The sequence below is a fragment of the Oncorhynchus nerka genome, linkage group LG2, assembly GCF_034236695.1.
Source record: "Oncorhynchus nerka isolate Pitt River linkage group LG2, Oner_Uvic_2.0, whole genome shotgun sequence".
In the NCBI taxonomy this organism is placed as follows: Eukaryota; Metazoa; Chordata; class Actinopteri; order Salmoniformes; family Salmonidae; genus Oncorhynchus; species Oncorhynchus nerka.
This window is the reverse complement of record NC_088397.1, coordinates 6,448,627-6,476,344: the sequence shown is the minus strand read 5'-3', so window position 1 is coordinate 6,476,344 and position 27,718 is coordinate 6,448,627. Positions and strand designations below refer to the sequence as shown.

Here is a 27,718-nt window from a genome sequence, read left to right as displayed (position 1 = left end):
TCTTCTCCTTACTGCCAGCCAGAGTGTAAACGCCAAGCGGATGCTTCACATTTATACATCCGGTGAAATATCTGTCTCATTGTTCTATCTGTGATGTCGCTGTTGAAACAGGAAGTAAAAACAACAACAGAGAAAGCCGCAGAACTGTGCTGTCGAAACGATAGCTTTTGTATTACTACAGGTATGTAATAGTACGTTTAAACCTCGTTTCGAAAGAATATGTCATAACATATCAGGTAACAAATCCGTAGACTATCGTGTTAGGTGTAACGTTTGGTAAAGGTGTTATGTGCTGTCCCCCCCCCCCCCCCCCCGTTAAACCGAATGAGTGAAGAACGCGATAAAAGTTATTTTACAAGTCACATAGCTAGAGACCTTGGTTTGTGTAAGTGAATGTACATTTCAGCAAGGTCATTTCATAAAGAATCCATTTATTTGACATTTCTAAATTAGAGACGCGAGCTGCTAAAATGGCGGCGCCAACAACTGCGTCACCAGACTTCAGTACAGGCAGTGCGGATGCATCAGAGACAGAGCTGAGATGAGCGCTCGGAAATCCCGCTCACTGCTCCAGCGTTCCACGTTCTTTCCAAATGCTCGGCTAAAAACGGCATTTAGTTTACAGGAAAGAAAATTGCCGCTCCATTCATTAAAATCACAATGTAACCAACACCCATCTATTTTTGTGACTACACGGACCTACCATTTTGGTTTTGAAGTATTGAAACCAAGCCATTTGATTTGAATTAAAAGTTTTTAATAAACATGAAAAAGTGAATGTAAGAAGCGTTCATTTCAAATAGGCTACCTGTCATATTAAACAGCATATACCACTATAAATAGGCCAGGTGCCAGACAGGGAGCCTAAGAAGGAAATTAATCATTTAGGTTATATTATTTCAATTATTTATTTCAAGGCTATAGCCAACAAAGAAATCAATTGTGAAGCGAGCGCGACTAGGGTTGCCAACTTTCTCACTACCAAATAGGGTATAAAAGGTGACACGGCGGTGTGGGTATGGTGTTATGGGAATGAATATACGGTGTATTCAATTGGAAAGGCAAAAGGCATTATGAGTTATGTGATCTGGGCAAGTAGCTTTCAGAATGCGATTGTTATTGAACTGGTAAACGGAGTGGTGTTTTCCAAAGTTGACATGGGCATTATCTGCTGCATAGGCTGTGATGTCTAATATCCTGTTCATGCTTTTCCAGACAGTTCATCAGAGCTTGATGTTTGCCATTTGCAGTTTCATCACTGTCTTCATTAAAAGTCAAGAAACTTGCACTGCACCATCAGACACAGAGATATCTCACGCACACTGGAAACATTTTTCTATTTCCCTTGTTTGAGGCATCACTGGCAACTGAGAAATACACGCTCACCTTCCGTAGGAGGCAGATCATCATTTTCCGCAGTAGACGTCACGAAGAATGCGCCGATATTGCTAGCACCTTTAGCTAGCGTGACCTTCTAGTGTATTTCTGTGGATGCATGCGGAGTTAGGTCACTCTCCCCTCCATTGGCCAATTGAGAATTCCTGGCCGCATAAAGTACAGAAAGCATTCGTCGAGTCACCACTGACGGGCTTAACCCACGTCTTTGTTACTTCACGTTGTTTGTTGTAGCTGCACAGCCTTCTCTTTTTTTTGCAGGTTTATCCATATTTCCTTGATATGCAAAACCGAGCGAACAACAACATACATTACTTTGCAGGAATTGGCGAGTTAAAATCATCCGATTGGATATATATAATACCGGTAATATAGAATATACAGTGCATTCAGACCCCTTGACTTTTCCCACATTTTATTACATTACAGTTAGTTTGAAATTGATTAAATCGTTTTTTTCCTTTGTCAATCTACACACAATACCCCATAATGACATCACAATACCCCATAATGACAAAGCAAAAACTGTTTTTTTTTCAAATTTTTGTCAATTTTTGTCAATTTATAAAAATAAATATATATATATATTAGAATAAGGCTGTAACGTAACAACATTTTGAAAAAAGGAAGGGGTCTGAATACTTTCTGAATGCACTGCAGGCTGTGACTTGCTTAGGCTCAGTGACTTTGAATTTATATTTAGAAACAGCAGTTTGGCCAGAGTTTGTTTGCTTCTGGTTCATGTGATGGTGCCTGGAGAGCAGGTCAGCAGTGGAGAATATCCTCTCTGTGCTTGTAGAGCCGCTGGGGATGGCAAACACCTGTTTGGCCACTCTTTCCAGGTCTGGGGGCAGGGATGCAGAGCCTCTGGGGATGGAAAACACCTGTTTGGCCACTCTTTCCAGGCTGGGCAGGGATGCAGAGCCTCTGGGGATGGCAAACACTTGTTTGGCCACTCTTTCCAGGCTGGGCAGTGATGCAGAGCCTCTGGGGATGGCAAACACCTGTTTGGCCACTCTTTCCAGGCTGGGCAGGGATGCAGAGCCTCTGGGGATGGCAAACACCTGTTTGGCCACTCTTTCCAGGCTGGGCAGGGATGCAGAGCCGCTGGGGATGGAAAACACCTGTTTGGCCACTCTTTCCAGGCTGGGCAGGGATGCAGAGCCTCTGGGGATGGCAAACACCTGTTTGGCCACTCTTTCCAGGCTGGGCAGTGATGCTGAGCCTCTGGGGATGGCAAACACCTGTTTGGCCACTCTTTCCAGGCTGGGCAGGGTTTGGCCATGCCAGGCTGGGCAGGGATGCTGGGGATGGCAAACACCTGTTTGGCCACTCTTTCCAGGCTGGGCAGGGATGCAGAGCCTCTGGGGATGGCAAACACCTGTTTGGCCACTCTTTCCAGGCTGGGCAGGGATGCAGAGCCTCTGGGGATGGCAAACACCTGTTTGGCCACTCTTTCCAGGCTGGGCAGGGATGCAGAGCCTCTGGGGATGGCAAACACCTGTTTGGCCACTCTTTCCAGGCTGGGCAGGGATGCAGGGACTCTTTCCAGGCTGGGCAGGGATGCAGAGCCTCTGGGGATGGCAAACACCTGTTTGGCCACTCTTTCCAGGCTGGGCAGGGATGCAGAGTTGTTTTTCTTCCTTCTTCCTATAGATAGGCCTTAAAGTTTTTAGGCAAAATTACCACAAACCTAAATATAAAGCTCCTTGAAAGTGTGACTATGCCAGAGGCCTATTGGGCCTAATTCAATTATGGCCTATTGTATAGATAATAGAACCAAAATGAAGGAAACTTTTAAGATATCTGATATTTAGTTTATAAATACTTTGCTACAATGACACACTTCATTAGCTACCCACCTCGTTCCTTTCTTTTAGCATGTGCATGTAGTAAAGTACACCATCATGCTTTCAGGATGTGTCTTTTCAGATTCCACTATGGTTCTTTAGTTGTGGACATTTACATCACAAGAAATGGCTCTTGGTCCTCATCTTTGTAAGTCACCTTGATTTTGCACCTGTGTTAAAAAAAAAAAAAAAAATCAGTTTCTTTATGAAAATAATTAGCGAACTCCCATGAATGTAGCTAAAGCAAGGGGTTATAGCAGCACACAAGTAGACTACCAATACAAGCTGGGCCCTGAGCTCATGAAGTGAGCGCTGCTGGAGTGAGATTGGAGCGAGCGAGAAGGCTGACACTCCAGCCGGTGGGCATCTTGCTCCGTGCCCCAGTCAGAATGAGCTTGCTGTTACTCTGATCAGAGAGCGAGAGAGACTATTTCACGGTCGCACTACTGTTTTGAAGCTGAATGTAAAGATTATCAGTTTTCTACATGTGTACTAATGTTCAGACAGAAAATTGTTTCTGTCTTGTTTCTGTCTACCCTGGCAGCAGGGTAGCCTAGTGGTTAGAGCGTTGGACTAGTAACCGGAAGGTTGCGAGTTCAAACCACCGAGCTGACAAGGTACAAATCTGTCGTTCTGCCCCTGAACAAGGCAGTTAACCCACTGTTCCTAGGCCGTCATTGAAAATAAGAATTTGTTCTTAACTGACTTGCCTAGTTAAATAAAGGTAAAATAAAATAAAAAATAAAATAATTGTTAATATGGTGTGAATGGGAAATACAATGTGTGTGACTGAAATAATAGTTAAGACCAGGTTATTGTAACATGGCACATAGTGCTGCTTAAAACATACTAACTTTAAACTAAATGGGCTTTGTCATTTATTTAGATTCAGGATATCTACTATAGGTTAAGTGGACTTACGTTGTGTCATTTTAAAGTGTATACTTTGTGTCTAATGTGAATGAATGAATGTTTTGTTCTCAATGCTTAGGTACCTGATCTATTGAAGTGAGAATTGAACAAGAAGAAATAATCATGTATTTTTAGAGAATAAAGAAAGTGCCAGAACTGTCAAGACAATAACTTTTTGTGTCTGTTTCTCATTGTTACTACAGGACTAGAATTAAGTCTGAGGCCGGTAACATCAACAGTGAGGACAAACCCAACCTGCCTCTCTCCTTCCACACTGAGTCCAAACCTACAGTCACTGGGTCCTGATTGTGACAGTGGAGCCCAGTTTGCACTGCAGGATCCAGAGATGGCATCAGTGAAGCTGGAAGACTGCAGCCAAACACTGGAGCTGAATGTCAACATTAAAGATGAAGAAGAGGAGGAGAAGATTGGGGAATCTGTTTCTCATGGTAAGAGCAGGTTCTATCTAAGTTTGTTGTTTGTTCAAACTTCCCACTGTGCATGAAACGTTGCAGTAGAACTGTTTCAATGAGAAGGTAGATGTTATTTCATGCTACTGAGACTTGCCTGGTTTGACACCAGTAAAGGGAATGTTTTATTCACTGGTATGTCTGGAGTGATCAGAGAGTAGACTAAAGAAGTGAAGTAGACAAACTGCCAGTGTTTTAAAGTTCTATGAAATGAGTCTGTGTAGTTACTAACCCTTGTGATAGTGAGTGGAGGATGATATGAAATGAGTCTGTAGTTACTAACCCTTGTGATAGTGAGTGGAGGATGATATGAAATGAGTCTGTGTAGTTACTAACCCTTGTGATAGTGAGTGGAGGATGAAATGAGTCTGTGTAGTTACTAACCCTTGTGATAGTGAGTGGAGGATGATATGAAATGAGTCTGTGTAGTTACTAACCCTTGTGATAGTGAGTGGAGGATGATATGAAATGAGTCTGTGTAGTTACTAACCCTTGTGATAGTGAGTGGAGGATGACACTCCCCTTTTTAGCTTTCATCTCTTACCCACTTTTAGAATAGTTTTATTCCCCTGTGTTGTACAGCCTACTGATATGAATAAATAAATAAATATGTCACCCGGTACAGCCAGAAGAGGACTGGTCACCCCTCTGAGCCTGGTTCCTCTGTTTCTTTCTGGGTTCCTGACTTCCAGGGAGTTTTTCCTGGCTGCTGTGCTACTACATCTGCATTGCTTGCTCTTTGGGTTTTTAGGCTGGGTTTTTGTAAAGCACTTTGACAACTACTGATGTAAAAAGGGCTTCATAAAATAAATTTGATTGACATGTATATCACACCAACTGACTGGTTCTTCTGATGTTGTTCACACAGGAGACCATGTTGAGACATTCTCTACATCCAGAGAGCAACAGCAGGAAGATCACAGAGCTAAGAGGTCTCACCACTGCCTACATTGTGAGGAGATTTTCCCAATTCTTTCAAAGCTAAAAATACACCTAAAAATACACACTGGTGAGAATCCGTATTTCTGTACTGACTGTGGGAAGACTTTCTCCCGATTGGATACCTTAAAAACGCATGAACGTATACATACAGGCGAGAATCCGTATTCCTGTACTGACTGTGGGAAGAGCTTCACAACATCAGGAACTCTGACAATTCATCAGAGAGTGCACACTGGAGAGAAGCCTTACTCCTGCTCTGACTGTGGGAAGAGGTTCTCTCAACAGATCCATTTACAAAAACACCAACATATTCATACTGGAGAGAAGCCTTACTGCTGCTCTGACTGTGGGAAGAGTTTCTCTCAACAGAACCACTTAAAATGTCACCAGCGAATACATACAGGCGAGAAGCCTTACTCATGCCCTGACTGTGGGAAGAGTTTCATCCGATTGGATATTTTAAAATGCCACCAGCGAATACATACAGGAGAGAAGCCTTATTGTTGCTCTGAGTGTGGGAAGAGTTTCTCCCAACTGGGTAACTTAAAAACACACCAACTTATACATAAAGGAGAAAAGCCTTACTCCTGCTCTGACTGTGGGAAGTGCTTCACAACATCAACTGATGTAAAAGTTCATAAAAGAGCACACACAGGAGAGAAGCCTTACTACTGCTCTGACTGTGGGAAGAGTTTCTCCAGATTGTATACCTTAACAACACACCAACGTATACATAAAGGAGAGAAGCCTCATCAGTTCTCTCAGACCAGCTAAAATTAAAGTCATTACATCACTTAATTCTCCAGAAATCATAGTATACTCTATTGTGTTCCTGTTGTTTCTCACTGTGAGAAAAAGGAGCGTTATAGAACTTTAGCCTCTCTCTACTTTACTGATCATTGAGCATCTTGTCAGTTTTGGTGTGTTTTGTTAGCTTCTACTGTAAAGATATTGAAATGACCTTGGATTTGCCCTTAGGGTGGAATACCCTCTATGAGGCTGGTGGTGCTGCTTCCCTCTGCAGTTTTCTGTGGGAATGAGCTGGTAGACACAACCTGTATCAGATAGAGATGGGGGGATGATCAGTTCTCTGTGGGAATGAGCTGGTAGACACAACCTGTATCAGATAGAGATGGGGGGATGATCAGTTTTCAACACTAGTTTGGGGGGATTATTTGATTTACTAAACAACTATTTGTTTAATTATATACAGGTTATGAAACAACTACATTTGTTTATTCAGTTGCACTTTAAAACTAGATGAGCTATTTTTGTCATTGATGATGAATATGTTTAGATAGCTGCAACTTAACTGATCTGCCGATTTAAAGAAAAAAAAATAAAGAAAAAAATAAATAATTATATATATATATATATTAAATAAATACATTCAATTGTACATGAATGTGTACTGGTCAAACTATTTTCTTTTAAAGTTAGTTATTTCATATTAGATCTGACACTGAATGGTTCTTATGGTTGTATTCAGTTCTTCCATATTAGATCTGACAGTATGAATGGTTCTTATGGTTGTATTCAGTTCTTCCATATTAGATCTGACAGTATTTATGGTTGTATTCAGTTCTTCATATTAGATCTGACAGTATGAATGGTTATTATGGTTGTATTCAGTTCTTCCATATTAGATCTGACAGTATGAATGGTTATTATGGGCTGAGTGCCTGGAGTGTTTTGGTATGACTACAATCAGGAGTTCTCTCTGACCCTGTGATGTCACCAGGACAGAACCACATGTCTCTTACACTCCAGCCCAGAATGTGGCAGTGATGTACAGTTAATGTTGGTTTGCACACTACCAATAAACACCATAGAAGAAGAATGTATACTTAGTGACCACACCCATTCCCCATGCTGCAAAACAATGAGTGTGCATTCAGTGACCACACACAATTAAACATTTTTAAGTACATTTATTTAAAAAAAAAAAATTTTGTTAATTGTTTCTAGTGATGGGGAATCAATGTTTCCTGAATCATTGAGGTCTTCCCAGCAAATTGTGTTGAAAATAGGGTGAGGCACATGGGCTACTGACATCTTACTACACAACATACACTTATGAATACTGTAGCTAAGAAAGTAATACTATCTCCCTGGCGTATTACATCATTTATGCAGCAGCATTCAAGATATTTTTGGACTCACCTTGTTGTGCCGTGTTCAGTTGAACAGGAAGGTGACGCGGCGGTCCTTCTTGTGCGCTCTAGAAAGAGGCCCGAGTTCCCAACTTGGAATTCAGAGTTGGATGACCGTTCAAAATGTTTTTTTTCCTTCTGTATTTTCACCAGTTGGAGCTAGTTTTGTCCGAGTTCCCAGTTGTCTTGAACTCACTGAAGTCTGATATTTCCCAGTTCTGACTTTCCAGTTGTTTTGAACGCGACAGAAGTCATGCTGGTTTGACATTATGGCCAATGTATTCACACTCTTCTGGCCCCTGGCGTTACCCCCTTTTTTGTGATATCCATTTGGTAGTTACAATTATTTTCTCATTGCTGCAACTCCCCTACGGACTTGGCAAAGGTCGAGAGCCAAACCACACTGCTCGTTTAACTCAAGAGCCAAGCCGCACCAATGTGTCGGAGGAAACACTGTTGAACTGATGACCAAAGTCAGCTTGCAGTCGCCCGGCCCGCCACACAAGGAGTCGCTGGAGCACCATGAGACAAAGACATCCCGGCCAGCCAAACCCTCCCTAACTTGGACGATGCTGGACCAATTGTGCGCCTCATGGGTCATGTGATACAGCCTTGGATCGATCCCGGGGCTGCAGTGGCGCCTTGGCACTGATTGTTGAATTTGCAGTTTCCAACTTGTTGTGTAATGTTTATGGCCAATGAGCACCAATATACGTTTTATCTATAATTTCTCTTCTCTACAGATCCTGGGCTGGGTCACAACCGGCTGTGATCAGGGGTCCCATAGGGCAGCGCACGTGATTTGACGTCATTTTATCTGACCTTGAGATTTCTTGGTTGGCCATTTATAATGTGAGTCTATGCCAGCACCCAAGGGCCTAGAATTTTTTGAGCTCTACCCATAGATTTTGCAGTGACGTTTTGTCCCCATGAGTGACAGAACATTGAGCCAATCACGGCTCAACTAGAGAACATTACCAACCCCTACGCTCTGTATTCTCCGCTGGCTACCCCACCACCACAGAAAGCACTGAGCTAGGCTGAAACACCTGCATTTTGGAGCTGCCTTACTCAAGAAAGCAAAAAAGAGACCATGTTTGTATGCGGCTTTATTAACTCAAATTTATATTTATTTGTACTATTTTCTACATTGTAGAATAGTGAAGACATCAAAACTATGAAATAACACATATGGAATCATGTACTAACCTTCACTTTTGACTTTTTTGGTTGTCTTACAAACTAATGTAAAAGTATTTATTCAACCTTTTTAAACAAATAAAAACATCCATGGACATATTTTGTGGTGACTGTAACTATAATGTTCTTATGTAGTCAAACAAAACATTCTTGTTCAGGACAGCAGGTTTCAGGTCTGTGAGATCTTCATAATTGTTGTAATAATCTGTCAGAACCTTATTGAACAGCGTTTACCACTTGCACCATGTACTATTAATGCAAACTCAACTAAAGCACAGTGAGAACACATTGTTGTTGGATAAATAAACTAAATATCTAACATTGTTTTCCCATTTGGACTTTGCTTTTATATGGTTGAAAGCGCAGTGATAATAGATTTAGGCAGTGGTGACGCTGTCGTGGAAATGTTCTGTATTTACCAAATCATGAGAGCAAACCACACACAAGTCAGAGTTAGTTATCACAACGTCCATCTTTAATTATATGAGCTCCATCACAGCCCTGTGACTCTCAGATCAATTCAGTGTCTATCAATGAATTCTCTGAGAGTCCCTTACACATTGCAACTGAGATCCTTTATAGTAAAGACACACATAGCCAGACAGCATCGGCATAATTTATCGTTCAGCTTTGTCTCCTAAACTATGTTCTTTTCTCAAACTCAGAACCATAAACCAATCCTCCATATCAACAGGCATATATCAAATCCATCCTATCTTGACAAGATCACAGAGACACATTTACTGGCACACAGACATTGTGGAGCCAAGAGATCTACGCTTGACCTCTCCCCTCTCTCCGGCCCAAGTAACTTAGTCTTGACATAGAACAGATAACTGCAACCCTGCCACAGTATTATACAAAATACCATTCTGATGAGAAGTGAATTAGAAACATATGATGAATATAAAACATCTAACCGATGTTACCAACTAATTATGATTATTCTCCAACAACGCTTCATTCAGTGCAGGTGGAACAGAGCCTGTTTTGAGCCCCACCTGTTTAACTAAAAAAATCTAATGTTATTTTGGCATTAATACGTGTCACATATCAGTTTGCAAACAATGTAAAAAAAATATTGAGTTAATAAAGCCGCATACAAACATATATATATATAAATATATTTACACACTACTGGTCAAACATTTTAGAACACCTACTCATTCAAGGGTTTTTCTTTATTTTTACTATTTTCTACATTGTAGAATAATAGTGAAGACATCAAAACTATGAAATAACACATATGGAATCATGTAGTAACATTAAAAGTGTTAAACAAATCTAAATTGAGATTCTTCAAATAGCCACCATTTGCCTTGACAGCTTTGCACACTCTTGGCATTCTCTCAACCAGCTTTATGAGGTAGTCACCTGGAATGCATTTCAATTAACAGGTGAGCCTTCTTAAAAGTTCATTTGTGGAATTTCTTTCCTTCTTAATGCGTTTGAGCCAATCAGTTGTGTTGTGACAAGATATTGATCCCTCAATCAATGTACCTATACAGAAGATAGCCCTATTTGGTAAAAGACCAAGTCCATATTATGGCAAGAACAGCTCAAATAAGCAAAGAGAAATGACAGTCCATCATTACCTTAAGACATGAAGGTCAGTCAATACTGAAAATGCCAAGAACTTTGAAAGTTTCTTCAAGTGCAGTCGCAAAACCATCAAGCGTTTTGACCGCCACAGGAAAGGAAGACCCAGAGTTACCTCTGCTGCAGAGGATAAGTTCATTAGAGTTACCAGTCTCAGAAATTGCAACCCAAATAAATGCTTCACAGAGTTCAAGTAACAGACACATCTCAACATCAACTGTTCATTGCAGACTGTGTGAATCAGGCTTCATGGTCAAATTGCTGCAAAGAAACCAGTACTAAAGGACACCAATAACTAAAGGACACCAATAAGAAGAAGAGACTTGCTTGGGTCAAGAAACATGACCAATGTTCATTAGACCGGTGGAAATTTGGTCTAGAGTCCAAATTGGATATTTTTGGTTCCAACCCGCTGTGTCTTTGTGATACGTGGTGTAGGTGAACAGATGATCTCCACATGTCTATTTCCCACCGTAAAGCATGGAGGAGGAGGTGTGATGGTGTGAGGGTGCTTTGGTGCTGCTTCCCTCTGCCGTTGTCTGTGGGAATGAGCTAGTAGACAACATGTATCAGATAGAGATGGTGATAGAGATGGTGTGATGATCAGTTTTCTGTGGGAATGAACTAGTAGACAACATGTATCAGATAGAGATGGTGTGATGATCAGTTTTCTGTGGGAATGAGCTAGTAGACAACATGTATCAGATAGAGATGGTGTGATGATCAGTTTTCCGTGGGAATGAGCTGGTAGACAACATGTATCAGATAGAGATGGTGTGATGATCAGTTTTCTGTGGGAATGAACTAGTAGACAACATGTATCAGATAGAGATGGTGTGATGATCAGTTTTCTGTGGGAATGAGCTAAAAGACAACATGTATCAGGTAGAGATGGTGTGATGATCAGTTTTCTGTGGGAATGAGCTAGTAGACAACATGTATCAGATAGAGATGGTGTGATCAGTTTTCTGTGGGAATGAGCTAGAAGACAACATGTATCAGATAGAGATGGTGTGATGATCAGTTTTCTGTGGGAATGAGCTAGTAGACAACATGTATCAGATAGAGATGGTGTGATGATCAGTTTTCTGTGGGAATGAGCTGGTAGACACAACATGTATCAGATAGAGATGGTGTGATGATCAGTTCTCTGTGGGAATGAGCTAGTAGACAACATGTATCAGATAGAGATGGTGTGATGATCAGTTCTCACCACTAGTTTGGGTTCATTCTTTACTACTAAATGACTATTTATTTAATGATAAACAGGCTATGAAACGACGTCATGTATTTATTAAATTGTCTTTTCAAAACTAGATGTGTTATGTTAGTCATTGATAATTAATGTGTTTGGGAAAACCACATTCAAGCCAACTAAATTGATCTGCCAATGAAAAATAAAGTTTGAATATGAATTTATGCTGGTCAAACATATCTTTTGTATAATGAATTACAAAAAACTATGTTTCAAGTGACATATTTCGTTTTTTTCGAAGCCAAGTAGGACAGGAAGTTGAAATGAGCATGTCACGACATCTCGACACATCGGGACAAGCCAACTTGCTATTCACCAATATTATCTAAATCAAATCAGTGATGACTGTTTAAAAGTCTTATGGCCTGGAGATAAAAGCGGTTTCATTTTCTCTGTCCCAGCTTTGATGCTCCTGTACTGTCTCCGCCTGATGATAGCAGAGTGAACAGGCCGTGGCTCTGGTGGCTGAGGTTCTTGATGATCTTCTTGGCCTTCCACAGAGATCATCTACAATACATATGTAATGAGTTGAAAAACTTAGACACTAAAACAGACAACACTTTAGTTTTTTAAAACACTGTTTATTTGTCGAGATAATCAATCTCACTTTTATATTCTACATGGTTTAGTAGTAGTTAGTCCATCAGTCCAATAATTTCGCTGTTGCACTGTGGTAGTGGGGGACAGGAAGTTCCGGGTTGGCGCCCACCATTCTTCGGAATAAAGAAAAGGCCAGAACTGTGCTGTCCGTTTATCGTTGTTTCTACAGGTATGTAATAGCACTAATAGCACTAATATCGAAATAACGTCATAACATGTTAAAAAAAACAAATCCGTCAATGTATTACCACGTTTGGGAAAGGTTTTGTGGTTATGTCAAACCGAGTGAGTGAAGAACGTGATAACAAATGTTTTACAAGCACACAAGCGCGGTGTCCACCACACGTTTTCAATTGTGAGCCTTTCATTGTTCGTACCTAGCTCAGTGTGTTTCGCCTGGGGATGTTCAGTACAAAAACGTCGTGGAAGTTGCAGATAGCAAAGCCTTGAATAGAACTGACATGATTCCTTAGAATCAGAGGCATGTTTGTTCTACATAATACATGTATATCTGATCGTGGCCAACGTCTCCGTCCTCCCCGCTTGTCCCTACCTATGTGAAGATAGCCACAATAACGATTAGCCACAATAGTGGAATTTGCGTTTCAACCTCAATGAAAATGATGCAAACTGATTCAAATTAATGGAATCGTGTCATATTTGACTAGAAACGCTAAACATGTTTGGAATGTAACTTAATTTAAAATGAATTACAATTCATTAATTTGAAAATAGCCAGAACACAACGTTTGAAATCCCACTGTGGATGTATTAGACGCATAATTGCATTGTGGACATTTTTATATGTACTTATGAAACTGGTTGGATTGTGCACCCATGAAACCGGTGATACCCACAGAATACAATTACCAAGAGTTAACACATATGAATGTCTTAGCTCTTATTGCAGGACTTTGACTGAATACTCACCTTCCCAGTCAGTCTATTACAGGGGTTCTCCAGTACTATTTGAGAAGGTCCAGTCACACACATTTCCTAGGTGGCAAAGGTCCAGGTGGATATTGTCATTTATTGGCATAGTAACAAACTCCCAACTTGCAACCACAAAATCTTCACAACCCTCTTGTTGGCAGGTTTAAATGTAATAACACTCAGTTCTATACATTTTGAGATGTGGGGCAACATGTTCTTTGCAATCAAAAAAGTATTATTATATATATTCTGGGTTCTGTGGTCCGTATTGACCCCATTCTGGGTTCTGTGGTCCGTATTGACCCCATTCTGGGTTCTGTGGTCCTTATTGACCCCATTCTGGGTTCTGTGGTCCGTATTGACCCCATTCTGGGTTCTGTGGTCCGTATTGACCCCATTCTGGGTTCTGTGGTCCGTATTGACCCCATTCTGGGTTCTGTGGTCCGTATTGACCCCATTCTGGATCCGGACCGAGGTCCGTATTGACCCCAGTCTGGATCCGAACCGAGGTCCGTATTGACCCCAGTCTGGATCCGAACCGAGGTCCGTATTGACCCCATTCTGGATCCGAACCGAGGTCCGTATTGACCCCATTCTGGATCCGGACCGAGGTCCGTATTGACCCCATTCTGGATCCGAACCGAGGTCCGTATTGACCCCATTCTGGATCCGAACCGAGGTCCGTATTGACCCCATTCTGGATCCGGACCGAGGTCCGTATTGACCCCATTCTGGATCCGAACCGAGGTCCGTATTGACCCCAGTCTGGATCCGAACCGAGGTCCGTATTGACCCCATTCTGGATCCGAACCGAGGTCCACCAGTTGAGTATGGAGGGTCTTTTGTTTTTGTTGGACATTCATATTGCACTCTACAGTCTTACCTATGGATTGTTCAGCCTACTCAGTGACACCCACAGAACACAACTATGTAGAGTTTACACAAATATTAGCATCTCAGCTCTATTGCAGGACTCTGAAACCTCTGTTGTCCGGGAGTTGAACCCCGTCAGCTAAATTGTCATGATCATCAGTGGTTTCAAGTTTCTCTGTACATTTTTGACAAGATGATCACAGCAATAAATAAATACTTCTGCATTTCCCGCTGTGTTAAACACATTGATTCTCATTGCCAAAAGGCTCCGGATAACTCCTGATAGAGTTGATTCTCATTGCCAATAGGTTCAGGATAACTCCTGATAGAGTTGATTCTCATTGCCAATAACTCCTGATAGAGTTGATTCTCATTGCCAATAGGTTCAGGATAACTCCTGATAGAGTTGATTCTCATTGCCAATAGGTTCAGGATAACTCCTGATAGAGTTGATTCTCATTGCCAATAGGTTCAGGATAACTCCTGATAGAGTTGGGTAGCTGATGGGCCTATTCAGAGCTTAAATAGACAACATGATTAGTCACAGGAACCAGGACTAATAAAGCCAATGCAACTGGCTGTTTTACAAACGCTAGGCCTTCCACATGGATGGACATTCATAAAATTCCATTGCAGGCTGATCCTAGGATACACCCCAGTAAGCACAGACCGACGTCTTTTGGATGTCATTTTTTGATTTGGACGGCAGGAGAAATGTTCAAAAGCTCAAACATTTTTTAGCATTTGAGGATAGAAAGTGTTAAAAATATATATATAATAATGATTGTGGGATCATTTTGACGGTACGGGTTACATCATTAAGTACAGCTGTTTTTATCAACACAAGATTGTTAAATGGAAACAACCTAGCTGGCAATTGTCAGATCTATTTTCTATGCAAATGTTTTCTAAATGTCGACAAAAAAGTTACGGGACAAGTTTTTGGAAACAGCTAATATTTCATAAGATTGGAAAGCACTACAGCAGAGTACAAGAAAGTAAAGTTTAATTCAGTACAGTAGAGTACAACAGTACAGAGTATAGTACAGTATAAAGTATTGTACTTTACTCTAATGTACTCCGTTAGTGCTGGGCGATGTGGACTAAAAATCATACAGCCTTATCTTGAGTTTTCCAACTTCTAGGCGATTCACCATAAATATCTCAGTTTAGTTTTTCTCTAAATAAGCGTTGTACAATTAAAGGTCAAATACACTGCCTTTCTAACAGTCAATAATCAAATGAATTCAGGGCTTGTGGTTGTTATATCTAGGCTAAATAAAAGCCATCCACAACCATAACACCCACTAATCATTTATTATTTTATCAAAATGGTTTAACCTGGTTTTTGTTGTTTTTGCAATAATCACTGATCTGGCTTTCAAGTCTATGTAAATGCCCTTTTTTAAAAACTAGAACCATGCATAATGCACATTCACTAACAATGACTTACTTCTTGTAGCAGGCATTAGGCTATAGAATATTAACACGTCTCATCAACAATCTCTCAAGCCCACATGCTAGTGCTTAGCCAGCTTATCTTTATATTTCAAGTTTAGCCAACTCGGATCTATTTGCTATCTATCTATTTAACAAGATTGAACAGTTGAATTGTTATGAACACACCCTTCTTTCTGTCTCCAACTGTTTGAAAAGCGTGTTAGCCTGTCCACTTTGTTAAGATTTTGAAATCAAGTGGCCTACCCTATTTCTCAGAATGAGAACGAGTGGCTAATTCCTTACAATGCATTCGGAATGTATTCAGACCCTTTTTCCATATTTTGTTACGTTAGCCTTATTCAAAATGTACCTCGTCAATCTACACACAATACCCCATAATGACAAAGCAAAACGTTTTTGGGAATTTTTTGCAAATTAGTAAAATAATAAAAATCATTGTACACTATTTGCTGTGAGACTGTAAATTAAGTTCAGGTGCATCCTGTTTCCACTGATCATCCTTGAGATGTTTTTACAACTTGATTGGAGTCCACCTGTGGTAAATTCAATTGATTGGACATGATTTGGAAAGGTACACACCTGTCTATATAAGGTCCCACATTTGACAGTGCATGTCAGAGCAAAAACCAAGCCATGAGGTCGAAGGAATTGTCCGTAGAGCTCCGAGACAGGATTGACTCTTCCTAAACCTTTTAAGGACCTCAGACATGGGTGAAAGTTCACCTTCCAACAGGACAACGATCTTAAGCACACAGCCAAGATGATGCAGGAGTGGTGGCTTTGGGACAAGTATCTGAATGTCCTTGAGTGGCCCAGCCAAACCCCTGACTTGAACCAGATCGAACATCCCTGGAGAGACCTGAAAATGGCTGTGTAGTGATGCTCACCATCCAACCTGACAGAGCTTGAGAGGAAATGCGGAGAAGAATGGGAGAAACTCCCCAAATACAGATGTGCCAAACTTGTAGTGTCAGACCCTAGAAGACTAGAGGCTGTAATCACTGCCAAAGGTGCTTCAACAAAGTGCTGAGTAAAAGGGTCTGAATAATTATGTTAATGTGATATTTCATTTGCCAAATATTCTACATAGCTGTTTTTGCTTTGTCATTATGGGGTATTGTCTGTAGATTGATGGGGGGTGGACACAATTTAATCCTTTTTACAATAAAGCTGTAATGTAACAAAATGTGGAATAAGTCAAGGGGTCTGAATACTTTCTGAATGCACTGTGTGAATTTAGGAAATCTACTTTAGGTTTAGTGCATTTACGTTGTGTAGACTCATTTATAGTGTGAACCTTGTGTTTAATTTGAAATGAATTGAATGGTTTGTTAATGCTTGATCTAATATACCTGATCTAATATAGTTTGAAAATAAAAGTGGAACTTTCAAGACTTTTTGTGTCCATTTCTCTTTATTACTACAGGCCGACTAGAATTAAGTCTGAGGCCGGTAACATCAACAGTGAGGACAAACCCAGCCTGCCTCTCTCCTTCCACACTGAGTCCAAACCTACAGTCACTGGGTCCTGATTGTGACAGTGGAGCCCAGTTGGCACTGCAGGATCCAGAGATGGCATCAGTGAAGCTGGAAGACTGCAGTCAAACACTGGAGCTGAATGTCAACATTAAAGATGAAGAAGAAGAGGAGGAGAAGATTGGGACATCTGTTTCTCATGGTAAGAGCAGGAGTAATAGACCGCCATACGTTTTGGCCCAGTTTATTAATAGGTTTAATTCTGTAGTTTTGACAACACATATCCCTGAATGACTGGTCTATCTGGAGTGATCAGAGAGTAGACTAAAGAAGTGAAGTAGACAAACTGACAGTGTTTTAAAGTTCTATGAAATGAGTATGTGTAGTTTCTAACCCTTGTGATAGTGAGTGGAGGATTATATGAAATGAGTCTGTGTAGTTACTAACCCTTGTGATAGTGAGTGGAGGATGATATGAAATGAGTCTGTGTAGTTACTAACCCTTGTGATAGTGAGTGGAGGATGGTATGAAATGAGTCTGTGTAGTTACTAACCCTTGTGATAGTGAGTGGAGGATGGTATGAAATGAGTCTGTGTAGTTACTAACCCTTGTGATAGTGAGTGGAGGATGGTATGAAATGAGTCTGTGTAGTTACTAACCCTTGTGATAGTGAGTGGAGGATGGTATGAAATGAGTCTGTGTAGTTACTAACCCTTGTGATAGTGAGTGGAGGATGGTATGAAATGAGTCTGTGTAGTTACTAACCCTTGTGATAGTGAGTGGAGGATGGTATGAAATGAGTCTGTGTAGTTTCTGTGATAGTGAGTGGAGGATAAATGAGTCTGTGTAACCCTTGTGATATGTGGATAGGATGATATGTGAGTCTGTGTAGTTACTAACCCTTGTGATAGTGAGTGGAGGATTATATGAAATGAGTCTGAGGTTGTAGTTACTAACCAATTTAGTGAGTGGAGGATGATTGGTAGTTTTAGTCGAGCAGTGGCATATATATATAAATAAAATAATGTATGGCACACAAGACACCTGTCAGATTCACACCTGTCTGAGTGGACTAGTCCATTGCCTGTCTGAGTGGACTAGTCCATTGCCTGTCTGAGTGGACTAGTCCATTGCCTGTCTGAGTGGACTAGTCCATTGCCTGTCTGAGTGGACTAGTCCATTGCCTGTCTGAGTGGACTAGTCCATTGCCTGTCTGAGTGGACTAGTCCATTGCCTGTCTGAGTGGACTAGTCCATTGCCTGTCTGAGTGGACTAGTCCATTGCCTGTCTGAGTGGACTAGTCCATTGCCTGTCTGAGTGGACTAGTCCATTGCTAAGTGGACTAGTCCATTGCCTGAGTCTGCCTGTCTGAGTGGACTAGTCCATTGCCTGTCTGAGTGGACTAGTCCATTGCCTGTCTGAGTGGACTAGTCCATTGCCTGTCTGAGTGGACTAGTCCATTGCCTGTCTGAGTGGACTAGTCCATTGCCTGTCTGAGTGGACTAGTCCATTGCCTGTCTGAGTGGACTAGTCCATTGCCTGTCTGAGTGGACTAGTCCATTGCCTGTCTGAGTGGACTAGTCCATTGCCTGTCTGAGTGGACTAGTCCATTGCCTGTCTGAGTGGACTAGTCCATTGCCTGGACTAGTCCATTGCCTGTCTGAGTGGACTAGTCCATTGCCTTGCTAGTCCATTGCCTGTCTGAGTGGACTAGTCCATTGCCTGTCTGAGTGGACTAGTCCATTGCCTGTCTGATGGACTAGTCCATTGCCTGTCTGAGTGGACTAGTCCATTGCCATTGTCTGAGTGGACTAGTCCATTGCCTGTCTGAGTGGACTAGTCCATTGCCTGTCTGAGTGGACTAGTCCATTGCCTGTCTGAGTGGACTAGTCCATTGCCTGTCTGAGTGGACTAGTCCATTGCCTGTCTGAGTGGACTAGTCCATTGCCTGTCTGAGTGGACTAGTCCATTGCCTGTCTGAGTGGACTAGTCCATTGCCTGTCTGAGTGGACTAGTCCATTGCCTGTCTGAGTGGACTAGTCCATTGCCTGTCTGAGTGGACTAGTCCATTGCCTGTCTGAGTGGACTAGTCCATTGCCTGTCTGAGTGGACTAGTCCATTGCCTGTCTGAGTGGACTAGTCCATTGCCTGTCTGAGTGGACTAGTCCATTGCCTGTCTGAGTGGACTAGTCCATTGCCTGTCTGAGTGGACTAGTCCATTGCCTGTCTGAGTGGACTAGTCCATTGCCTGTCTGAGTGGACTAGTCCATTGCCTGTCTGAGTGGACTAGTCCATTGCCTGTCTGAGTGGACTAGTCCATTGCCTGTCTGAGTGGACTAGTCCATTGCCTGTCTGAGTGGACTAGTCCATTGCCTGTCTGAGTGGACTAGTCCATTGCCTGTCTGAGTGGACTAGTCCATTGCCTGTCTGAGTGGACTAGTCCATTGCCTGTCTGGAGTGGACTAGTCCATTGCCTGTCTGAGTGGACTAGTCCATTGCCTGTCTGAGTGGACTAGTCCATTGCCTGTCTGAGTGGACTAGTCCATTGCCTGTCTGAGTGGACTAGTCCATTGCCTGTCTGAGTGGACTAGTCCATTGCCTGTCTGAGTGGACTAGTCCATTGCCTGTCTGAGTGGACTAGTCCATTGCCTGTCTGAGTGGACTAGTCCATTGCCTGTCTGAGTGGACTAGTCCATTGCCTGTCTGAGTGGACTAGTCCATTGCCTGTCTGAGTGGACTAGTGGACTAGTCCATTGCCTGTCTGAGTGGACTAGTCCATTGCCTGTCTGAGTGGACTAGTCCATTGCCTGTCTGGGTGGACTAGTCCATTGCCTGTCCGGGTGGACTAGTCCATTGCCTGTCCGGGTGGACTAGTCCATTGCCTGTCCGGGTGGACTAGTCCATTGCCTGTCCGGTGGACTAGTCCATTGCCTGTCCGGGTGGACTAGTCCATTGCCTGTCCGGTGGACTAGTCCATTGCCTGTCCGGGTGGACTGGTCCATTGCCTGTCCGGGTGGACTAGTCCATTGCCTGTCCGGGTGGACTGGTCCATTGCCTGTCCGGGTGGACTGGTCCATTGCCTGTCCGGGTGGACTGGTCCATTGCCTGTCCGGGTGGACTAGTCCATTGCCTGTCCGGGTGGACTAGTCCATTGCCTGTCCGGGTGGACTAGTCCATTGCCTGTCCGGGTGGACTAGTCCATTGCCTGTCCGGGTGGACTAGTCCATTGCCTGTCCGGGTGGACTCGTCCATTGCCTGTCCGGGTGGACTCGTCCATTGCCTGTCCGGGTGGACTCGTCCATTGCCTGTCCGGGTGGACTCGTCCATTGCCTGTCCGGGTGGACTCGTCCATTGCCTGTCCGGGTGGACTCGTCCATTGCCTGTCCGGGTGGACTCGTCCATTGCCTGTCCGGGTGGACTCGTCCATTGCCTGTCCGGGTGGACTCGTCCATTGCCTGTCCGGGTGGACTAGTCCATTGCCTGTCCGGGTGGACTCGTCCATTGCCTGTCCGGGTGGACTAGTCCATTGCCTGTCCGGGTGGACTAGTCCATTGCCTGTCCGGGGTGGACTAGTCCATTGCCTGTCCGGGTGGACTAGTCCATTGCCTGTCCGGGTGGACTAGTCCATTGCCTGTCCGGGTGGACTGGTCCATTGCCTGTCCGGTGGACTAGTCCATTGCCTGTCCGGGTGGACTAGTCCATTGCCTGTCCGGGTGGACTAGTCCATTGCCTGTCCACTAGTCCATTGCCTGTCCGGGTGGACTGTCCATTGCCTGTCCGGGTGGACTCGTCCATTGCCTGTCCGGGTGGACTCGTCCATTGCCTGTCCGGGTGGACTCGTCCATTGCCTGTCCGGGTGGACTCGTCCATTGCCTGTCCGGGTGGACTCGTCCATTGCCTGTCCGGGTGGACTCGTCCATTGCCTGTCCGGGTGGACTAGTCCATTGCCTGTCCGGGTGGACTAGTCCATTGCCTGTCCGGGTGGACTAGTCCATTGCCTGTCCGGGTGGACTAGTCCATTGCCTGTCCGGGTGGACTAGTCCATTGCCTGTCCGGGTGGACTAGTCCATTGCCTGTCCGGGTGGACTAGTCCATTGCCTGTCCGGGTGGACTAGTCCATTGCCTGTCCGGGTGGACTTGTCCATTGCCTGTCCGGGTGGACTAGTCCATTGCCTGTCCGGGTGGACTAGTCCATTGCCTGTCCGGGTGGACTAGTCCATTGCCTGTCCGGGTGGACTAGTCCATTGCCTGTCCGGGTGGACTCGTCCATTGCCTGTCCGGGTGGACTCGTCCATTGCCTGTCCGGGTGGACTCGTCCATTGCCTGTCGGGTGGACTCGTCCATTGCCTGTCCGGGTGGACTCGTCCATTGCCTGTCCGGGTGGACTCGTCCATTGCCTGTCCGGGTGGACTCGTCCATTGCCTGTCGGGTGGACTAGTCCATTGCCTGTCCGGGTGGACTAGTCCATTGCCTGTCCGGGTGGACTAGTCCATTGCCTGTCCGGTGGACTAGTCCATTGCCTGTCCGGGTGGACTAGTCCATTGCCTGTCCGGGTGGACTAGTCCATTGCCTGTCCGGGTGGACTAGTCCATTGCCTGTCCGGGTGGACTAGTCCATTGCCTGTCCGGGTGGACTAGTCCATTGCCTGTCCGAGTGGACTAGTCCATTGCCTGTCCGAGTGGACTAGTCCATTGCCTGTCTGTCCATTGCCTGTCAGTGGACTAGTCCATTGCCTGTCCGAGTGGACTAGTCCATTGCCTGTCAGTGGACTGTCCATTGCCTGTCCGAGTGGACTAGTCCATTGCCTGTCCGAGTGGACTAGTCCATTGCCTGTCCGAGTGGACTAGTCCATTGCCTGTCCGAGTGGACTAGTCCATTGCCTGTCCGAGTGGACTAGTCCATTGCCTGTCCGAGTGGACTAGTCCATTGCCTGTCCGAGTGGACTAGTCCATTGCCTGTCCGAGTGGACTAGTCCATTGCCTGTCCGAGTGGACTAGTCCATTGCCTGTCCGAGTGGACTAGTCCATTGCCTGTCTGAGTGGACTAGTCCATTGCCTGTCTGAGTGGACTGTCCATTGCCTGTCTGAGTGGACTAGTCCATTGCCTGTCTGAGTGGACTAGTCCATTGCCTGTCTGAGTGGACTAGTCCATTGCCTGTCTGAGTGGACTAGTCCATTGCCTGTCTGAGTGGACTAGTCCATTGCCTGTCTGAGTGGACTAGTCCATTGCCTGTCTGAGTGGACTAGTCCATTGCCCCTGTCTGAGTGGACTAGTCCATTGCCTGTCTGAGTGGACTAGTCCATTGCCTGTCTGAGTGGACTAGTCCATTGCCTGTCTGAGTGGACTAGTCCATTGCCTGTCTGAGTGGACTAGTCCATTGCCTGTCTGAGTGGACTAGTCCATTGCCTGTCTGAGTGGACTAGTCCATTGCCTGTCTGAGTGGACTAGTCCATTGCCTGTCTGAGTGGACTAGTCCATTGCCTGTCTGAGTGGACTAGTCCATTGCCTGTCTGAGTGGACTAGTCCATTGCCTGTCTGAGTGGACTAGTCCATTGCCTGTCTGAGTGGACTAGTCCATTGCCTGTCTGAGTGGACTAGTCCATTGCCTGTCTGAGTGGACTAGTCCATTGCCTGTCTGAGTGGACTAGTCCATTGCCTGTCTGAGTGGACTAGTCCATTGCCTGTCTGAGTGGACTAGTCCATTGCCTGTCTGAGTGGACTAGTCCATTGCCTGTCTGAGTGGACTAGTCCATTGCCTGTCTGAGTGGACTAGTCCATTGCCTGTCTGAGTGGACTAGTCCATTGCCTGTCTGAGTGGACTAGTCCATTGCCTGTCTGAGTGGACTAGTCCATTGCCTGTCTGAGTGGACTAGTCCATTGCCTGTCTGAGTGGACTAGTCCATTGCCTGTCTGGAGTGGACTAGTCCATTGCCTGTCTGAGTGGACTAGTCCATTGCCTGTCTGAGTGGACTAGTCCATTGCCTGTCTGAGTGGACTAGTCCATTGCCTGTCTGAGTGGACTAGTCCATTGCCTGTCTGAGTGGACTAGTCCATTGCCTGTCTGAGTGGACTAGTCCATTGCCTGTCTGAGTGGACTAGTCCATTGCCTGTCTGAGTGGACTAGTCCATTGCCTGTCTGAGTGGACTAGTCCATTGCCTGTCTGAGTGGACTAGTCCATTGCCTGTCTGAGTGGACTAGTCCATTGCCTGTCTGAGTGGACTAGTCCATTGCCTGTCTGAGTGGACTAGTCCATTGCCTGTCTGAGTGGACTAGTCCATTGCCTGTCTGAGTGGACTAGTCCATTGCCTGTCTGAGTGGACTAGTCCATTGCCTGTCTGAGTGGACTAGTCCATTGCCTGTCTGAGTGGACTAGTCCATTGCCTGTCTGAGTGGACTAGTCCATTGCCTGTCTGAGTGGACTAGTCCATTGCCTGTCTGAGTGGACTAGTCCATTGCCTGTCTGAGTGGACTAGTCCATTGCCTGTCTGAGTGGACTAGTCCATTGCCTGTCTGAGTGGACTAGTCCATTGCCTGTCTGAGTGGACTAGTCCATTGCCTGTCTGAGTGGACTAGTCCATTGCCTGTCTGAGTGGACTAGTCCATTGCCTGTCTGAGTGGACTAGTCCATTGCCTGTCTGAGTGGACTAGTCCATTGCCTGTCTGAGTGGACTAGTCCATTGCCTGTCTGAGTGGACTAGTCCATTGCCTGTCTGAGTGGACTAGTCCATTGCCTGTCTGAGTGGACTAGTCCATTGCCTGTCTGAGTGGACTAGTCCATTGCCTGTCTGAGTGGACTAGTCCATTGCCTGTCCGAGTGGACTAGTCCATTGCCTGTCCGGGTGGACTAGTCCATTGCCTGTCCGGGTGGACTAGTCCATTGCCTGTCCGGGTGGACTAGTCCATTGCCTGTCCGGGTGGACTAGTCCATTGCCTGTCCGGGTGGACTAGTCCATTGCCTGTCCGGGTGGACTAGTCCATTGCCTGTCCGGGTGGACTAGTCCATTGCCTGTCCGGGGTGGACTAGTCCATTGCCTGTCCGGGTGGACTAGTCCATTGCCTGTCCGGGTGGACTAGTCCATTGCCTGTCCGGGTGGACTAGTCCATTGCCTGTCCGGGTGGACTAGTCCATTGCCTGTCCGGGTGGACTAGTCCATTGCCTGTCCGGGTGGACTAGTCCATTGCCTCCCGGGTGGACTAGTCCATTGCCTGTCCGGGTGGACTAGTCCATTGCCTGTCCGGGTGGACTAGTCCATTGCCTGTCCGGGTGGACTTCCATTGCCTGTCCGGGTGGACTCGTCCATTGCCTGTCCGGGTGGACTGGACTTGGACCATTGCCTGTCCGGGTGGACTCGTCCATTGCCTGTCCGGGTGGACTCGTCCATTGCCTGTCCGGGTGGACTCGTCCATTGCCTGTCCGGTGGACTCGTCCATTGCCTGTCCGGGTGGACTCGTCCATTGCCTGTCCGGGTGGACTCGTCCATTGCCTGTCCGGGTGGACTCGTCCATTGCCTGTCCGGGTGGACTCGTCCATTGCCTGTCCGGGTGGACTCGTCCATTGCCTGTCCGGGTGGACTCGTCCATTGCCTGTCCGGGTGGACTAGTCCATTGCCTGTCCGGGTGGACTAGTCCATTGCCTGTCCGGGTGGACTAGTCCATTGCCTGTCGGGTGGACTAGTCCATTGCCTGTCCGGGTGGACTAGTCCATTGCCTGTCCGGGTGGACTAGTCCATTGCCTGTCCGGGTGGACTAGTCCATTGCCTGTCCGGGTGGACTAGTCCATTGCCTGTCCGGGTGGACTAGTCCATTGCCTGTCCGGGTGGACTAGTCCATTGCCTGTCCGGGTGGACTAGTCCATTGCCTGTCCGGGTGGACTAGTCCATTGCCTGTCCGGGTGGACTAGTCCATTGCCTGTCCGGGTGGACTAGTCCATTGCCTGTCCGCTAGTCCATTGCCTGTCCGGGTGGACTAGTCCATTGCCTGTCCGGGTGGACTAGTCCATTGCCTGTCCGGGTGGACTAGTCCATTGCCTGTCCGGGTGGACTAGTCCATTGCCTGTCCGGGTGGACTAGTCCATTGCCTGTCCGGGTGGACTAGTCCATTGCCTGTCCGGGTGGACTAGTCCATTGCCTGTCCGGGTGGACTAGTCCATTGCCTGTCCGGGTGGACTAGTCCATTGCCTGTCCGGGTGGACTAGTCCATTGCCTGTCCGGGTGGACTAGTCCATTGCCTGTCCGGGTGGACTAGTCCATTGCCTGTCCGGTGGACTAGTCCATTGCCTGTCCGAGTGGACTAGTCCATTGCCTGTCCGGGTGGACTAGTCCATTGCCTGTCCGGGAGTGGACTAGTCCATTGCCTGTCCGAGTGGACTAGTCCATTGCCTGTCCGAGTGGACTAGTCCATTGCCTGTCCGAGTGGACTAGTCCATTGCCTGTCCGAGTGGACTAGTCCATTGCCTGTCCGTGGACTAGTCCATTGCCTGTCCATTGCCTGAGTGGACTAGTCCATTGCCTGTCCGAGTGGACTAGTCCATTGCCTGTCTGAGTGGACTAGTCCATTGCCTGTCTGAGTGGACTAGTCCATTGCCTGTCTGAGTGGACTAGTCCATTGCCTGTCTGAGTGGACTAGTCCATTGCCTGTCTGAGTGGACTAGTCCATTGCCTGTCTGAGTGGACTGTCTGAGTGGACTAGTCCATTGCCTGTCTGAGTGGACTAGTCCATTGCCTGTCTGAGTGGACTAGTCCATTGCCTGTCTGAGTGGACTAGTCCATTGCCTGTCTGAGTGGACTAGTCCATTGCCTGTCTGAGTGGACTAGTCCATTGCCTGTCTGAGTGGACTAGTCCATTGCCTGTCTGAGTGGACTAGTCCATTGCCTGTCTGAGTGGACTAGTCCATTGCCTGTCTGAGTGGACTAGTCCATTGCCTGTCTGAGTGGACTAGTCCATTGCCTGTCTGAGTGGACTAGTCCATTGCCTGTCTGAGTGGACTAGTCCATTGCCTGTCTGAGTGGACTAGTCCATTGCCTGTCTGAGTGGACTAGTCCATTGCCTGTCTGAGTGGACTAGTCCATTGCCTGTCTGAGTGGACTAGTCCATTGCCTGTCTGAGTGGACTAGTCCATTGCCTGTCTGGGTGGACTAGTCCATTGCCTGTCTGGGTGGACTAGTCCATTGCCTGTCTGGGTGGACTCGTCCATTGCCTGTCCGGGTGGACCATTGCCTGTCCGGGGTGGACTAGTCCATTGCCTGTCCGGGTGGACTAGTCCATTGCCTGTCCGGGTGGACTACTAGTCCATTGCCTGTCCGGGTGGACTAGTCCATTGCCTGTCCGGGTGGACTAGTCCATTGCCTGTCCGGGTGGACTCGTCCATTGCCTGTCCGGGTGGACTCGTCCATTGCCTGTCCGGGTGGACTCGTCCATTGCCTGTCCGGGTGGACTCGTCCATTGCCTGTCCGGGTGGACTCGTCCATTGCCTGTCCGGGTGGACTCGTCCATTGCCTGTCCGGGTGGACTCGTCCATTGCCTGTCCTGGACTCGTCCATTGCCTGTCCGGGTGGACTCGTCCATTGCCTGTCCGGGTGGACTCGTCCATTGCCTGTCCGGGTGGACTCGTCCATTGCCTGTCCGGGTGGACTCGTCCATTGCCTGTCCGGGTGGACTCGTCCATTGCCTGTCCGGGTGGACTCGTCCATTGCCTGTCCGGGTGGACTAGTCCATTGCCTGTCCGGGTGGACTAGTCCATTGCCTGTCCGGGTGGACTCGTCCATTGTCCTGTCCTGTCCGGTGGACTTCCATTGCCTGTCCGGGTGGACTCGTCCATTGCCTGTCCGGGTGGACTCGTCCATTGCCTGTCCGGGTGGTGGACTAGTCCATTGCCTGTCCGGGTGGACTCGTCCATTGCCTGTCCGGGTGGACTCGTCCATTGCCTGTCCGGGTGGACTCGTCCATTGCCTGTCCGGGTGGACTAGTCCATTGCCTGTCCGGGTGGACTCGTCCATTGCCTGTCCGGGTGGACTCGTCCATTGCCTGTCCGGGTGGACTCGTCCATTGCCTGTCCGGGTGGACTCGTCCATTGCCTGTCCGGGTGGACTCGTCCATTGCCTGTCCGGGTGGACTCGTCCATTGCCTGTCCGGGTGGACCGGGTGGACTAGTCCATTGCCTGTCCACTAGTCCATTGCCTGTCCGGGTGGACTAGTCCATTGCCTGTCCGGGTGGACTAGACCATTGCCTGTCCGGGTGGACTCGTCCATTGCCTGTCCGGGTGGACTCGTCCATTGCCTGTCCGGGTGGACTCGTCCATTGCCTGTCCGGGTGGACTCGTCCATTGCCTGTCCGGGTGGACTCGTCCATTGCCTGTCCGGGTGGACTCGTCCATTGCCTGTCCGGGTGGACTCGTCCATTGCCTGTCCGGGTGGACTCGTCCATTGCCTGTCCGGGTGGACTAGTCCATTGCCTGTCCGGGTGGACTCGTCCATTGCCTGTCCGGGTGGACTCGTCCATTGCCTGTCCGGGTGGACTCGTCCATTGCCTGTCCGGGTGGACTCGTCCATTGCCTGTCCGGGTGGACTCGTCCATTGCAGAGGCCGTGGTGATGGCACAG

The 27,718-nt window shown here is 46.4% G+C and overlaps 1 protein-coding gene across 10 annotated transcripts in view; it reads left to right on the top strand.

The window, feature by feature from the left end:
* The window catches only part of LOC115127674 (zinc finger protein OZF-like), a 77,820-nt gene continuing 50,102 nt past the window's right edge, over window positions 1-27,718 (top strand). For 5 of the 10 annotated variants that reach the window (XM_065022454.1, XM_065022457.1, XM_065022452.1 and 2 more), the window contains exon 1: window positions 17,239-17,321. Coding sequence is in view for 4 of the 10 variants with exons in the window: in XM_065022461.1 (XP_064878533.1) it covers window positions 94-181; window positions 4,361-4,606; window positions 5,496-5,579; window positions 17,070-17,321 (670 nt within the window). In the remaining 6 variants the exon portion in view is untranslated. Of the gene's footprint in view, window positions 182-4,360; window positions 4,607-5,495; window positions 5,580-8,465; window positions 9,247-11,980; window positions 12,546-17,069; window positions 17,322-27,718 lie in introns of those variants that run through there. The other 5 variants (XR_010464699.1, XM_065022461.1, XM_065022446.1 and 2 more) reach the window with 3 other exon arrangements.